The sequence below is a fragment of the Salminus brasiliensis genome, chromosome 9, assembly GCF_030463535.1.
Source record: "Salminus brasiliensis chromosome 9, fSalBra1.hap2, whole genome shotgun sequence".
Classification (NCBI taxonomy): domain Eukaryota; kingdom Metazoa; phylum Chordata; class Actinopteri; order Characiformes; family Bryconidae; genus Salminus; species Salminus brasiliensis.
Window position 1 is genome coordinate 41,724,341 of NC_132886.1, and position 16,887 is coordinate 41,741,227.

The 16,887-nt window shown below is 45.2% G+C and overlaps 1 protein-coding gene across 1 annotated transcript; it reads left to right on the forward strand.

Annotated features, from left to right (window-relative positions):
• The first annotated feature begins 953 nt into the window (after positions 1-953).
• On the forward strand, positions 954-16,809 carry mfsd14a2 (major facilitator superfamily domain containing 14A2). Its single transcript, XM_072688522.1, has 12 exons — positions 954-1,141; positions 3,391-3,486; positions 4,499-4,561; positions 5,284-5,411; positions 5,708-5,822; positions 6,470-6,688; positions 6,893-7,006; positions 7,416-7,487; positions 8,296-8,408; positions 13,445-13,542; positions 13,958-14,124; positions 14,282-16,809. Exons 1-12 carry the CDS (start codon positions 1,058-1,060, stop codon positions 14,492-14,494), a joined length of 1,482 nt encoding a protein of 493 aa, XP_072544623.1. The 5' UTR covers positions 954-1,057; the 3' UTR covers positions 14,495-16,809.
• Positions 16,810-16,887: the final 78 nt, after the last annotated feature.

A 16,887-nucleotide genomic window follows, 5' to 3' on the forward strand; every position in this document is an offset into this window, starting at 1 on the left:
CCATCTATTTCATAAATGATTCCCTCGATTTAATCAATTATTTTATCAATTTACTAAATTATTCCCTCGATTTAATCAATTATTTTATCAATTTACTAAATTATTCCCTTGATTTAATTCATTATTCCATCGATTTAATCAATTACTCATTTAATTTAATAAATGATTCCATCAATTTAATGAATTATTTTATCAATTTACTAAATTATTCCTTTGATTTAATTAATTATTCCCTCAATTTAATAAATCATTCCATTGCTTTAACAAATTATTAAATTGATTTAACAAATTACTCTGATTGAATGAATTACTTTGATTAAATAAATTATTCTCTCGATTTAATTAATTTATTCCATCGGTTTAATACATTATTTTATCAATTTAATAAATAATTTCCTAGATTTAATAAATGATTCCATCAATTTAATATATTATTTTATCAATTTAATAAATGATTCCCTAGATGTAATAAATTATTCCCCCAATTTAATAATTTATTCCATCGGTTTAATACATTATTTTATCAATTTAATAAATTACTTCCTAGATTTAATAAATGATTCCATCAATTTAATACATTATTTTTATTAATTTAATAAATGATTCCCTTAATACGTTGTTGCATCGATTTAACAATCATAAGTCATTTGAAGAATAGAAATTACCTTCATACTTCAGGTGCTACATACGATAGACATGTACTGTAGACATGCACCATAAAAATATATATTAATCTACAAATTCAGAGAAAAGATAAAAGGTAAAGGTCTTGTGTTTATTGGCGCTCGAGCCTGAACACTTTCTGCGCTTTTTGTTTTGTGTACCACATTATGCTAATGAGCATCGCTTTGGGGCGATGCCTTGCACCCAATCACGCCGCGCAGGCGAACCTCTTCCTCCTGCGGCGGACCAACCAGAGGACGGTTCCTTGCATAACAAGTAGGTGAATTTGCATGAGGAGGAGAAAGTCGTTTAGCGGCGAAGCTAACGGAGGCCCAGCGCTTAGCCGGCTAAGCTAACCCAAACCTTCGCCCACAAGAATGGATATAAGTTAACGATGACTGGAGAGAAGAAGAAGAAGAAGCGGCTGAACCGCAGCATTCTTCTGGCCAAGAAAATCATCATAAAGGACGGAGGCAGCGTGAGTCTGACCCGCTTTACTGCTGGCCAAGCTAGCGATGTGTCCGCCGTGCTAACGCGCTAGCTTTAGCTGAGCTGCTGTGCAGTCAGACGGGAGAGCCGCTGCACTTTAAACATGTCCGTTTTTAATGTGTCAGAAACGTCTGTGTTTACCTCCAGCCTTCACTGAAGTACATGGAGACTGTCTTGTTAAGATAATCTGCGGTTAGTTTACTGAGTAGCCAGCCCGGTTAGCCTGGGAGCTAACGTGAAACACACACACACACACTCACACACACCTGCTGGAGAATAGTGAGTCGTTTTTGTGCTTTATTTGACTTTAACGTGTTTAATTTACCTCAGATTCAGGAGCACATCTGTCTCCATCAGATACACACACACACACACACACACACACACACCCCTATATCTGTGGCACAGTCGAGCCGCTGGCCTGTCTCCTCTGCTTTAGCCTCCCTGAGGAGCAGATGCTCAGAAAACCTGACGTGTGTTTATCTGCTGTGTGCAGAGACCCCTCATACTCTTGTCTCTTATTAAATACTTCTTAAATACGAATATGAGACTATATATATATATATATATATATATATATATATATATATATATATATATATATGCACAGGAAAAGTTATGAATATGGTGGCTTAATATTTTGGCAGCCTGTCTAATTATGTCTGACACTGATCAGAACCCCTCCAGGTCTGAGAATTAGTCTGATCTGGCCTGATCCTGTCACAGTGAAATCAATGTATACTACATGCAATTTCCAAAAGTATCTAGAACCTTCTACTGAGTCAGTTCTGCTACTGTAAGGTGCACCCGTCTCCATCTCCATGGAGCTGCGTGGTTCTGTGGAGTGTTGGATGAATGGATGGATGGATGGATGGATGGATTGAGCTTCACCCGATACTACATTGGGATAAGCTGGAGGGACAGAACTGATCATTCATCGTCAGAAACCCGACCTCACGGACGCTCTCGCTCTTGGGGAGACGATTGCAATCAAATCCTACCCGCAGCAATGTTCCAACATCTGATGTAAAGCCTTCTCTGAATAGTGGAGGCTGTTACTGCAGCAAAGGAGGACCAATGCACTTGATTTCAGGAGAAGTGCCAGTGGAGGAGCAGGTGTCCACACATTTCTGGCCATATTGGTGAGCTCTGGGGGACTCCAGGTTGTTATTGTTGGACAGTGGTTTCTGTAGATGATTAATTTGGAGATCAAAGTTAAACAGTTTGTTGACCCTGTCGGGTCAATGGCTAACGTGTCACATGACTCCGGTTACGTGGGAACGGGAGCGTGTCCTGTTGGAGAGAGTATTTGGTGAGCGTGCAGGTGGGTGTGGCTTCCCACATATGTGGGCTGATACTGAGTAGCGATCTGATACCGACCGTCTGCCAGAGCAGTGGAGTACAATCAAATGAAAATGTCAACAAGCCATAACATTAAGATCACTCCCAGATGGATGATGTGGTGTCAGTGTTCTCGTAGTCGACGTGTTGGCTCTGAAGACCTGAGCCACTTTGATGAGGGTCAGTCGTCATGTCCAGACAGGTGGGTCAGAGCATCTCCCAATGCTCCAAGGGTTACAGGGGGCTCCAGTCAGCAGTGGGGAGGACCTACCGATGGTGGTCTGGAGAGGGACACGGCAAAGGAGCCCAAGGCTAATCAACGGGTGAGGGTGATGAAAGCCCATCTGGGCAGAACCAGAACCGAAGTGTTAAAGGATGGTTACGGGAGGAACGCGTCTTACCAGCCCATCCTGCTGCTCCACACTCAGTGCTAACATGTCTGATGCTGTGGGGTCACTGATCGCGGCCTACGTGCTCACGCTCACGGCACCTAGTGCTTGACTCCATCCCGTCAACACTAGATATCAATAGTTGCTCAGATCTTCTCTATGCATGTTTGATGTGATTATACACACACACACACACTTCCTGTGTTTTAATAACTTGTCCTTGAATGTAAGAAATAATAATAATAATAATTGAGTTATTCTGTACAATTATGAATTATTGATATTGTTCAGTAAATACTGTGAATTATTCAGGATCAATTGAGTTGTTCTGTAACTGCTGTAATTTGTTTTCATATCCATTTTGAATTTAGTGTCCGTTATGAATTATTCAGTGCTCATGTTACTAACTGCAGTTATTCCCTTTATGCTGTGAATATGATGAATTATGCTTTCTGTTATTAATGCTTAGTGTGTGTGTGTTTGTGTGTGTGTGTATTTGTTCGTCCAGCCGCAGGGCATTGGGGAGCCCAGTGTTTACCATGCAGTCGTGGTCATCTTCCTGGAGTTCTTCGCCTGGGGGCTGCTCACGACTCCTATGCTCACGGTAAGACCAGAAGGAGATGGCTGTGTGTTCTCCAAGGTGCTAGCTGCATACGCTGGGGGAAGGAGTTTAGGTTGTTCTGAATGGAACCACTGCCTCTAGTAAAGAACCCATTCTTGCTCGTGTTTTGGAACCAGTAACGAGTGATGCTTTTACGCTGAGCGGAGTCAGTCGGTCCCACATAAACACCCATGAATAATTAAATCCTAATCAAACAGGGCAGGCAGTGTGACGCACTGCTGGCTTTGTTGACATGACTCTTTTTGAGCCCTTGGAGATTCTGCTGGGGCAGGTAGGTGTTCCGTAATTACTGCGTCTGCCTCTGACCCTGCGGCAACACCGGATCCATGATCTGATGTCACCTACAGGGATGACCTGCTGGTTCCCCACAGTGTTCTCCAAACCACATGGAGACGGAGGTGTGTAACACTCCGAGATCTCACTCCGGGCAGGCCGTTACCGATATCCAGAACTTGCGTACGTACTCGCGCAGAAGGTTAAAGGCCACTCTCTGTGTGCAGTACGTGCTTTGAGAAGAAGGAAAAAAGGGAAGCGGAGACCCCTTCGAGTTTCCACACCACCCTGAAGCAGAGCGGCGGTTGCAACACACTCCTGTAGTGCAGCGCTGTTACCATATCTGTGGCCAAACAAACTCAAATTCACATCTACAAAAGCAGAACTGCAGCGGTTGGGCCCGCCCCACCCGTCCAGTCTACAGCAGATAGGCTCCGCCCCACCCCGTCCACCTGCCCAGCCTACTGCATGTTGACGTTATAAGAAGTGTTTCAGCTGGTCTGCTTTTTAAATGGGGCGCAGTACAGTACAGTGCAGCCAATCAGAACAGAGCATGGCTATTAAGGCTGTGGGTTTCTGCTGTTTATTAGAGTGTCTGTGTGTGTCTGTGTGTGTCTGTGTGTGTCTGTGTGTGTCTGTGTGTGTGTCTGTGTGTGTGTCTGTGTGTGTGTCTGTGTGTGTGTGTCCCCTCTGAGGTTTCTAATATGGGTTTGTGTCTCAGGTGCTACATCAGACGTTTCCTCAGCACACTTTCCTGATGAACGGACTCATTCATGGAGTCAAGGTAACTCTTGCGCTCTCTCTCGCACGTGTGCGCTTTCTCTTATGCCCAGTATTGTATTTATTGATTTATTTAAAACTACATTTTATATATTATTATATATTATTCATGACATAATATATTACATATATTATTCACTTTTTATTTTGATGGGGTCTGTGTGTGATTGAGCGCTTGGGTGGAGTGGTCTCCTCCAGTTTTATCCACACGCTCCGTTCACCCCGAACTAAGATTTCGTCAGCAGAGCTGGTTTGCATGGAAAGCTGCTTGTGTGAATCGTTTTAGGGGTGAGGGTTATCTGCAGCTGCTGTTTTGTTGTAGTTGGCAGCGTTTTGTCTGCATGTCAGAATGTGGCGATGCAGATCAGGTACTGGTGCAAAATGGTTACTGTATTGCCCAGTCCTGTTTGTGTACTGATAGTGTGTCCTCACTGTTTGACCTTTCTGTACGGAGTGTGTGTGTACTGGAGAAGTGTACTGTACATGACTTTCTATTGCAAATTATAATTTACTGAATTTTAACAGGTTGGAAAAAAGATATTTAATGTCTTTTTTTTTTTTTTTTAATTGAGTAATCAGTAGTTGTATATTAATGTGCTGAAGTGAGTCTCTGTAGAGGATGTGACTTGTTTACACTTACAAAACTCTAGGAATAAAATCAGGATCTCCTCAGAACTCTGTGCTGATGGTTTAGATTCTGTAAGTAAGCTCAGTGTTCCTCTGCAGGGTCTGCTGTCGTTCCTCAGCGCTCCCCTGATTGGTGCACTTTCTGACGTTTGGGGTCGAAAGTCTTTCCTCCTGCTCACCGTCTTCTTCACCTGCGCCCCGATCCCCCTCATGAAGATCAGCCCATGGTGAGACGCCCACACTCGCATCAAAATCACACCGTGATGAAAGATCTCGTGTTCTGTTGACCCACAGCGACGTGGTTCTCAGTCTGTTCGTTCACGCAGTTCCACTGAGCCTGGACTGATTACACTGCAGAGCTGAAGGAGCTGTAGGACTTTACAGTGCTTACAGAAGATCTCCACTACAGCATTAATGGTGTGTGTGTGTGTGTGTGTGTGTGTGTGTGTGTGTGTGTGTGTGTGTGTGTGTGTGTGTGTGTGTGTGTGTGTGTGTGTGTGTGTGTGTGTGTGTGTTTCTGCAGGTGGTACTTTGCTGTGATCTCCATGTCCGGAGTGTTTGCGGTCACATTTTCGGTCATCTTTGCATACGTGGCAGACATCACACAGGAGCATGAGAGGAGCACCGCGTACGGGCTGGTGAGAACATGCTCACGTATGAACGTGTGTGAACACCCCTTCTGGACTTTAAGTCGCATACAGAGAAGTACTGCCAATAGAATAGGACTCTCTGGAGCAGATCAACTTGACCGTATTGGCACCATGCTGCCTAATGCCAGGCGTGGACTAGAGGGGTGGTATGAAGCCCCCCAGCATTGAGCTGTGGAGCACTGGAGGAATTGTGTTCTCTGGAATGCTGGTGGAGGAGCTCCATCCAGTACTTTTGGGATGAGCTTGGGATGATGAGGTGAGGTGGTGATCATCCAACATCCTGATCTCACTAACTTGCATTGATGAATGCAATCAAATCCTCATTGCGATGGTCCTCCTCCAAAATCTAGTAGAAAGCTTTATTCCCTGGACATTAGAGACAGTTACTCCAATAAAAGCAGGATCAGCTCTTTAATATAATGAGATGGTGTCCCAATACTTTTGTCCATCTGTTCTTTATGGCCTGAAAATAAACAAGTATTTTCCACTGTGTTCCCATGGTCACCTCAAACGTGCTAGTACATGTTACTGCTAAATTCCTTACACTACCTCAGGGGGGCGCTGTGCAACACTATGTGAACAGACTGTATCTTGCATGACTGTCTGTTAAAAACATACGGCTCTTTCTCTGTCAGGTTTCAGCAACGTTTGCAGCGAGCCTGGTGACGAGTCCGGCGATTGGGGCGTACCTGTCTCAGGCGTACGGGGACACGCTGGTGGTTATTCTGGCCACGGCCATCGCCCTGCTGGACATCTGCTTCATCCTGGTGGCCGTGCCAGAATCTCTGCCTGAGAAAATGCGCCCGGCCTCCTGGGGGGCTCCAATCTCCTGGGAACAGGCCGACCCCTTTGCCGTGAGTCATCTAGTGCTTACACAACACACACACACGCCAATAACCCAGGTGTAGGGAAGGAAGCATGTTCACACGGGTTACTGAGTGTGTTTATTTCTCTCTCTCTCTCTCTCTCTCTCTCTCTCTCTCTCTCTCTCTCTCTCTCTCTCTCTCTCTCTCTCTCTCTCTCTCTCTCTCTCTCTCTCTCTGTGTGTGTGTGCGCAGTCTCTGCGGAAAGTTGGTCAGGACTCCACGGTTCTGCTGATCTGCATCACAGTCTTCCTGTCCTACCTACCTGAGGCTGGGCAGTACTCCAGCTTCTTCCTCTATCTGCGACAGGTGATGTTGTTGAATGCAGTCATGTTTGTTGGTGTTCAAGTCTGGTCCAGTTGAGTTACGACCCAATGACCCATCTTTAGAGAGCACCGTAATGCCCTTACATCGATCCCGCTTTGTTCTGACCCGGTGCTGTTCTGATCCAATACTAAAATACTAATACTAAGATTGCAGTCTTGGCTTTCTCCACAAGAGATTGTATTGAATGGGAGGAAACCTAGAGGAGCTCGCAAATGCACATGATCTTTGCTCTTGTGTTGAATGTATATAAACTAAATGGCCTGAAACCATATTAAACATGAAGGAGTTGCAGGTATAGGTAAAGTATTTGGCTGTCGGTTACAGTCTTCAAGGGTACCACCCATCCGTGTCCGTGTTCACCCGGTCTTCTCCTGCGCTTTAACCCCCACAGGTCATCGGGTTCACCTCTGAAACGGTTGCTGCGTTCATCGCGGTGGTGGGAATTCTCTCCATCCTGGCTCAGGTAGGTTCAGGCCGGTCGCTCGCTAGCACACCACTGTGTGCTCAGCCATGAGCAAATGTTGAAACAGCACGCGGTGACTGTGCTGGTCAGCCGAGCAGGTGATTTTCAGAGCCCAGTGAGTCAGCGATGGGTAAATAAATGTGCTGAAGTGAAGACCAGTGATCGTGTGAGGGTAAACACTGCCTGTTCACAACGCAGCATGTTAACGTAAAGAGTTTAGCCCTGGGCTCTGTGTTTGGCTCCCGCTGCTGTTCATCTCTTAAAGCTTTCAGTGTTTAAATCAGATTTAGGCTCAAACTCTGTCTTCAGTCTGGGAGATAGAAGTAAAGTCTTTTATTGATTCATTTCTACATTCATTTGTTTTTCTAAATTTGGCAACAAACTAAAAGGAAATGAATTTTTAAATACTTTAAAAAATATAATTTTATTGTTTGTTTGGTGTTTAGTAATTTAATAGTAAATTACAGCTTGAATATGTAAATTTTTTCTTGTTATTATTTATGTATTTTTATATTAAAAGAATACTTAACAATTCTAAAAGTAATTAGAAGAATGGGCGAAAAAATTCTGCTTCAGATCTGGTCATGTTGGATAAAAAAAAAAAAAAAAAAAAAAAAAAAAAATATATATATATATATATATATATATATATATATATATATATATATATATATATATATATATATATATATATATAAATTTTTTTTTTCTTTTTTTTTTTTTTTTCTTTAAAAAATAATAAATAAATAAATAAATGATGACCCTCTCTATACAGACTGTGGTGTTTCTCCTCCTCTCTTTCCTGCAGACTGTTGTTCTGGGAATCCTGATGCGCTCCATAGGCAATAAGAACACCATCCTCTTGGGCCTGGGCTTTCAGATCCTTCAGCTGGCCTGGTACGGCTTTGGCTCCCAGCCGTGGTGAGTGACCATCCTCAAAGATCAGAACCGTGATAGACCAAGATGACCCCTGCCCCCTTCTTTACCCTGCGTCTCCTAGATCCTCTCTGCTGTTGCTGCAGTCGCACTGCACCAGCGTTTCCACAAGAGGGCACTAAAGCTGCACTGCCGGTGTCTACCTGGTGCTCTCCTTATTGGGCAGCTAGGGGCTGGGTTTAAGGGAAACCTGTTAATTAAACACACAGGTTGATGGGATAGCTCTGAGTGGATAACTGTGGCTGTGGCGCAGGTCGAGTTTGTGCTGTTGGGCAGGTGGTTGTACATGACCTGTGTGGTTTTGGAGGCAGTAGAAAAATCTTGGCCGTGTTGATTGTTATTTTTGGCCTGAGATTTTCCAACCATGGAATTCTCTCTCCCACCCACAGGAAGGAAATGTTCAACGGGGAGGGACATTGTTTTGTTTTCTTGTTTTTAGTTTAAATGGCAGATTAAATCTGTTTGGAAACGAGCTTTGTCTTATTAAATAGTATTATTTTCCTTTTTCTTGAAATACTCCTACCTTATTCAGTTGTTATGATGTAAACAAAGCCCCCCCTGGACCTGGCTTTCTTTGCTGACTGCCAGACTCTGTGGCCGTGATTCCTCAGCGCTGCCAGTGTCGAACAGAAAAGGTTAACGTGTGTGAATGTTCGCTGTCAGCAACCAGAACCACCAGCTAATATTTAGCGTTGGTAACCGTCGCTATGAGCGCTGGCACTGTAGCTACACTGCAAGTGGCAATCTTCGGGGTTCAAGCACTGCGTCGTTAAATAGCCAGCGGAGCACAAATGATGGCCGTGTTTTAGACTGGTCTTACTCATCATAGCTAAATGGACAAAAGTATTGGGACACCTGCTCATTATTCATGATTTAGTCTGAAATCAAGAGTATTAAGAGCTGATCCTGCTTCTGTTGGAGTAACTGTCTCTACTGTCCAGGAAAGAAGACTTTCTACTAGATTATAAAGGAGAATTGATGTGAGAATTTGATTGCATTCACCCACAAGAGTGTGAGTGAGGTCAGGATGTTTGATGATGATGAAGATGGTGATGATGATGATCACCACCTCACATCATGCCCAACTCCTCACCATCAAAAGTACTGGATGGAGCTCCACCACCATCATTCCAGAGAACACAGTTCCTCCACTGCTCCACAGCTCCTCAATGCAAGGGGGCTTTATACCCCTTTCTCCCACCCACAGGAAGAGCGGAGCTCCTCAGGGAAATCCGCTACACCGAGAGGGAGGGAGTGTGTGTGCTGGTCTGGTAGAGCAGCAGACTGGTCATGTTAATAAATGTACTGTGCTGGAGCTGTGATTAGAAGGCCTTGGCTTCGTTGGCACATGTTGATGGATCTGCCTGACCGTGAGGACAGCATTTCATTGTTTTAATGATTAATGTCTGGGTTTTTCTCCCAGTTCTCCTTTGTTTATGTACTTAAGCAGGCTGGCAGAATGTGGATATGTGAGAAATGAGCTCTTTAACAAGCTTATCTGAGCAGTAGGGGTCATACATTTTAAAATTTGAACAGCAGTGGATGGATTTATTAATAGTACGCACTACAGGTGGGTAATAAACACAGTAATGCGGCTATACCACAGATGAAGGAGGCAAATAGCGTATGTGAAGAACACCGCACCCCTACCTGTAGAGTGTAAAAGGCAATTCAAGGCCTCCCTTTAAACAAAGGTAGCAAGGGCCGATCTCTTAGATCGGTCGTAATGGGAGTGACTGTACATGCAGCTCATCAGATCATCATGCTGTTCACTGATCTATAGAAATCGGACAAGACCAACAACAAAAATGGGAAGGAAAAAAACTGTGGCAGGAAAACCTTCCTCAGAGCTGCAGGAAGAAACCTTGGGAGGAACAAGGTCTCACAGGGGGACAACCCATCCTCCACCCAGCCATTTATAAATAGGCACACTGTACACACAATACCCCCATATTAGACTGTTATGACTAAAAGACGACTCCTCACAATGAGGGAGTGGAACAAAGGGTGTAAAATAAAGCTTACATGCTGCTGAAATCCAATGTTTACATTTTTAAACCAGGAAGACCTGATGAGAGAATGTTGGAGATGAAGCCTCTTCTCAGCATCAGCGTTTAATCTGCTGGATGCTGTAAGGGAAGCGGTGTTGATAAGATTTAGCTTGATGTGTCTGAATCTAATGGGAGTTGGAGGTTGGTTCTCTGTAAAGGATTAATTCTGTATTTTACTGAAAAAGCCTCACCTGTCCCGAACAAACTGATATTTTACTCTGAGAAGAATTTCTTTGTAGTTTTCAGTAACCACTCACTGTCTGTATGTCTGCGAGAGAGGCGGTGGGGGTCGGGTGTGGCTGTGTGAGTGAGAGCAGCCGACCCTTTCCATTTTTCTGAGCAGCCCTCTCATTTTTATATATACAGACTGCAATCTCTTTGGGCAGGAGCATTACTTGTAACAGGCCTGCTATCAGTTTATGGTGTTTGACATGTTTTCCTGCACCTGTGAGGAATTGTCTGTGTTTCCATATCGTCCCAAAATCATGAACTGCACCCCATGCAAACCTACTGTCAGCGTAGGTGGTAACTGATTATTCTTTAGCCAATTCACAGGCCCTCGTCGGGGCCACTGGTTCAGCTGCTTGTGCTGAGTATGAAGTGGGCCGTGTTCCCGATTTTCAAAATGTCATATTGTGAGACTACAGCGTAGCCCACTCGGTTCCCCAACCTTCTCCGTCGGCAGGGGTTCAGTGTGGTGCACCTTTCCACAGTGTCTCATGGTATCGCAGCCATCAAAGTGTGAAACTTTCTGATCTTGCAGAATGCTGTGAACTGCGCGTGGGACCGGCAGAGTGATGGGGGAGGTAGCCACGGTGGAACGTGACGCCACTACCTGCCTCTCTGCTGCTACTGCTCCTGCTGCTACTGCTCTCAGGCACAGAGGCAGGCCTCTGACTACCGGATCCAGTTTTCCTGAGAAATAGGCCACAGGTCTCAGTCTGTCACCATGTTTCTGGCACAAAACTGAGGTCATTTCCCCTCCTCGCTTATCAAGGGTTTGGTTGGATTGGGAACGGCCATTGCCGGGGTTGTTTGTAGTCCTCTTTTTTTTTTTCTTTTTTTTTTTTAGCTGAACAAACGCTTCTCCAGCCTCGTCAGTCCCCTGCAGATGTGCGGTGGAGCCCTGCTTATTGGGGTTTATGTCCCTCAGAGGGCCTTCTGCTTCTGTGTAGGACTGAATGAATGAGCGACAATACGAGCACGTTCCTAAGAATGACCGTAATTTGTCGCACTTTGTCACTGGTTTTGGCTTCTGCCCTGTCTGCCGCCAGAGCGTGTGTCACCCTTCAGGAAGTGCCCTAGAAAGGTGACCTGTAATTTGGACTGGCTGACCTTGTGGCCTCTGTCCGCAAGGTGTCTGAGCAGTGTTAGTGAGGCTTCATGACACATGAAGGGGTGGAGATAAGCAGATCATCAGTGTACTGAGTTATCACCGCCCTTTCCGGCATTTCCAGGTCCTCTAAACTGTCTCTAATCAGGGCAGGGAATCATCACCCCCCCCTGCTTTCAAATAAAGAGATTTGAATACTGGCCTTATTCCGTCTATAGCCTCTGGTTTCAGTGATACGCGCTCTTGGGGCACCGCTTAATTAAGCCCACGTCATGCTTAGATTTTGCCCAGAGGCTACATTTGCATGTTCCTGTTCTGTTGAAATCATCAGGAAATCATAGTTGGTGTCTGTTACGAGCTGCACTGTGCGGTCCACACCCATGACACACCGAAGAGGTATGAGGAAGGATTGCAAAACCGGGTTATACTCTGTGCCTGGCACATCAGTGGGATGCCAGTGGTCACTGCGTGCTTGTTTTAGAATCCGTGGCCCTGAATCTTGCCACAGGTCAGTTTCACTTGCTTTTCTCAGGGAAATGTGGGGTCAAGAGTGAAACGCATTGTACAATTCATTTAAACTTGGATTCAGTTCTACGGCTGCCCCCACCCATGTGTTGCCCACCAGTCAATACATGTGGCTGGTGGACATCCTTTCTGAAGTAGTAGTAGTAAGTACAGACCGAGATTAACACATAATAATTTATTAGAGAGAGAGTGAGAGTGAGAGAGAGAGCGAGAGCGAGAGCACATCAGGTCAGTAGTTGAGAGAGAGCGCGCATCAGGTCAGTAGTTGAGAGAGAGCGCGCATCAGGTCAGTAGTTGAGAGAGAGCGCACATCAGGTCAGTAGTTGAGAGAGAGCGCACATCAGGTCAGTAGTTGAGAGAGAGCGCACATCAGGTCAGTAGTTGAGAGAGAGAGAGAGCGCACATCAGGTCAGTAGTTGAGAGAGAGAGAGAGAGTGCACATCAGGTCAGTAGTTGAGAGAGAGAGAGAGTGCACATCAGGTCAGTAGTTGAGAGAGAGAGAGAGTGCACATCAGGTCAGTAGTTGAGAGAGAGAGAGCGCACATCAGGTCAGTAGTTGAGAGAGAGAGAGAGCGCACATCAGGTCAGTAGTTGAGAGAGAGAGAGAGTGCACATCAGGTCAGTAGTTGAGAGAGAGAGAGAGTGCACATCAGGTCAGTAGTTGAGAGAGCGAGAGAGTGCACATCAGGTCAGTAGTTGAGAGAGAGAGAGAGTGCACATCAGGTCAGTAGTTGAGTTGAGAAGTCTGATGGCTTGATGGCTTGGTCCTCACAATGCGTTGGAGGGTCTTGCGGTCAGAGGCTGTGCAGTTCCCGGAAACTACACACAAGACAGAAATCTGTTCAATTGAACACTACAGTAATTGCTGACCCCGGCGTGACCTGCTTTCCGTGTTATTCCTATGAATGGTACACAATAGCCGCGGTTACACAATGCCGTTGCATAATGGATCCATTTACTGAGGCTATGACACTGATACAACCCCCGACTGACCGTAAACTAACCGACCCCACCCCCCCACACACACACACACACACCTTTTCAGGTATGTTAAACATGGCAGGAAGACAGAATGCAAAGATTCTGATTTCTGTGTGTACTGTGTTTTCCAGGATGATGTGGGCGGCAGGGGCTGTAGCTGCGATGTCCAGCATCACTTTCCCCGCCATCAGTGCCATAGTGTCAAGAAACGCCGACCCGGACCAGCAGGGTGAGCACCTGGCTAACCACGCAAACATCAGCTGCATACTGCACCACAGCACTGATTCCATAAAGTCAGGTGTGTGTGTGTGTGTGTGTGTACGTGTAAAAGTTTATGGTCAAATCAGGTGTGGCATTTTTGTGTCTCCCAGCTAATCACTGCTCAACAGTGAGTGGACACCGTTACCTGCCTCTACTTGAGCTTCAGCTAAACTAAACATCATCCTGTATCAGCTCCACCTTAAACCATCACTCTGTATCAGCTCAGATCAAGCTTCTGAATCCCTCAGCTTGTTCAGAAATGCACATGAAATGTCCATGAGGGGGCGCTCAAATTTATGGCAGTGGAGTAAAATTTAATTTCACTCACCAACTGTAGGGGGAGCCCAGGATCATGTAAAACTAACTCTGTGTGTGTGTCTCAGGTGTGGTACAGGGGATGATCACGGGTATCAGAGGGTTGTGTAACGGTCTCGGACCCGCCCTCTATGGCTTCGTCTTCTACCTGTTCCACGTAGAGCTGAACGAGATGGACCCAGCAGACAGTCCGGACAAAGGGGCCAAACCCAACATGGCTAACCCCACTGACGAGGTGAGCAGGTGTAAACGGGGTCTCGGATCAGAGACATATTTGTTATTTGATGTGTGTAGGTGAGCTGCTAGGCTAACTTTGCTATCATCCACTGGACTTGGACAGTCCCTTATGTAGTCTTTTAATTCAAGTGTGTGTGTGTGTGTGTGTGTGTTAGAGTGCCATAATCCCAGGTCCTCCGTTTCTGTTCGGCGCATGCTCCGTCCTGCTCTCCCTGTTGGTGGCGCTCTTCATCCCAGAGCACAACGCACTCGGCCTGCGACCCGGCGGCTACAAGAAGCACACCAGTGGCTCGCAGGGCCACGCCCACAGCCCTCAGGGCGGAGCCTGCGAGGGCAAAGAGCCGCTACTGGAGGACAGCAGCGTATAATGCACGCTTTCCCTCGCGCGCACCCATGCGTGCACTCATGGGCCCGCCACCCTCTTCAGGGGTCGCCGTGGCAACCACTCCTGTCTCACTTGTGGGACTGAACCGGGGGGACGGAGTCGAGACTGGTTTATGTAGTTTGTCCCTCAGCCAATCGCAAGCCACACTTCGGCCTAGTGCAACAAAAGCGGTAATCGAATGGGAGTGAATAGCGTTTGCATTGCATTCTGGAAAATGTAGTTGCAAAGCACTCTCAGTACTCGTGCTCTACTGATGAGGACTGGGCTGTTTTTGTACAGGTTTTGTTTTTGTATGTTTGCTCCGTCAGTTTGTGACGGGAGTGCACAATGCGTGCATTGCATTGTGGGAAATGTAGGCCCAGAAGTTAACACCCTGCTGATGGGTGAAGTTCTCCTCACGGTTGTTCGTAGGGTTTTATTATCCCCCCCCCCCCCCCCGAATCGCTCGTCCCACACTTCCCACACAGTAAAGTTTGATGTTTTGTCCGATGGGAGAAAAGTCGAGAGGTGTTTGTTTGTTTTTTGTTTTTTAATACTGACGGGATCTTGCTCGACTCTATCTGGAACCAAAAACCCACTTTTACCGAATCGGCATGTCTTTGACGCTTGTTCGAACGCTGCGTACAAAAGGACCCCAGTGCTACCAAGCTTCTGTGGTGTTGAAATGCCGGTTCTTGTGTTTTCTATCTCCTCCTCTGTCACTTTTGTTTGAGAATAGGTGTCAAAGTTTTATTTAGGGGATTAAAAGTTGCCTTTAAGTGACTTTTTAAAGCGATTTACGGGACCCAGATGAAGACTTGCTCGGATTGGGTTCAGTAATGGTGTTTATTGCTCCTATCGGAGCATGCGTACATTCAAAGCTCGTTACTCTTGTTTTACTGCGAGTTGGATTTCTTCGGTCTGTTCGTCCCCCCGCTGTATCTGGTGACCTCCACGCTTCCTCAGTCAGGACTAGAACTCTGTGGACCGGCCGGAGCGCCGGTCTCCTCCTCAGCGCCGATGTTGATGAAGGTGGGTCAGTGTCAGTATGGCGGAGTGATCCCGTTCTGCTGCTGTAGGAACTTTTGTAGAAGGTTGCGTTGCTCTGTGGTGTGTTGTTCTTATTCTTCTAGGCTGAGGAAGTTCGGCCTGCAGAGCTCGCCGAGGACGTCTGCGTCCGCTTCAGGCTTCCAGGCTTCTTCTTTTTAGCGGTTGGTGACGTGAACCTTTGCTCAGCTGACTTCCCTCAACAGGCCTCAAGTGCATTGGAATCACTTTCATTGATTAATTCGGGGATCTTTAATCGGGCTCTGGTTTTATGTTAAGGTGCCATACCTGTGAATGTGTGTGAGTCTGTTCTGATTTCAGTTTCTTTCATCTCTTTGTTTTTGTTGTTTGTTTATTTTTATGAACTGTTTTGAGGAGTTAACGTATCACAGCCCAAACCAACTGGGCGACCCACTCCTTTTTTTTTCCTGTTTTTTTTTAAGTCGTCTTTAACACATCAGAAACCACTTAAGTGTCGCTGAAATGACGATCAGTCTGTGTCAAACTCAGCAAACACTGCAAAATACGATATCTGGGTGAATTCCTCTTCTATATAAATGTACTTTCTAAATTTTGAGGTTTTAATTGTTAAATTGATTAACTTATTTCTAGACTTTGTTTGATCAGTAATTGTTTCTTATCTGGTTAAAACTTTATCTGCAATTTTATTTTATTTCGTTTTTTTTTTTTTTTTTTTTCCTTATTGGAATAATCATTTAATTTTATCGGCCAATAATGCAACACAAATGCTTATTTGCTATATAATTTTTCAGAAATAATGTTTGAATTTGTAAAACAGTCTTCCAGTGGAATGACCGACTATATAAAACTACTTTTACCAGTCCAAAAAAAAGAAAAAAAAAAGTCTAAAATGAAGGGAATTCATCTTACAGTATTGGGAGCAGTCTCAAAATGAAACACCACACGTTTTGGTGAGAATTCTGATCCCGTTTGTGGTGCAGAAAGCCCTGCGTGCTGAAATAATCAGCGATGATTTCACAGCAGGTGGGTTTTGTCTCGTTTGTTATTTTCTTTTATTATTATTTTTTTATATTTTCCTCTTTTTGTATCGTCACAGAACTGTTGAAACTGTTATTCCTAGCCACTAATGTTTCAGTGAGATCCGGTCTGTGGACTCAGAAAGCCAATTTATTTGTGCCTAAAAAAAAAAAGCGTGCTCTAAAAATGATGATAATATATGCGAGTAGTGGACTTGATGTACATATGGGGAAACTAATGGCGAACTATTTATTAAAGGTTTATTGATACTGATGTGCTGCTCTTGTGTGGATATAATATTACCAAGCCCCTCCGCCCCTCTGAGGCTATCGGAAGGAAACTGATCTGGCC

Bases quoted from the DNA above. Each gene is read 5' to 3' on its own strand.
- mfsd14a2 (XM_072688522.1), top strand. From the start codon at position 1,058: ATGACTGGAGAGAAGAAGAAGAAGAAGCGGCTGAACCGCAGCATTCTT. The intron at 7,007-7,415 runs GTGATGTTGTTG...TAACCCCCACAG, and splicing joins TCTTCCTCTATCTGCGACAG to GTCATCGGGTTCACCTCTGA. The intron at 8,409-13,444 runs GTGAGTGACCAT...TGTGTTTTCCAG, and splicing joins GGCTTTGGCTCCCAGCCGTG to GATGATGTGGGCGGCAGGGG.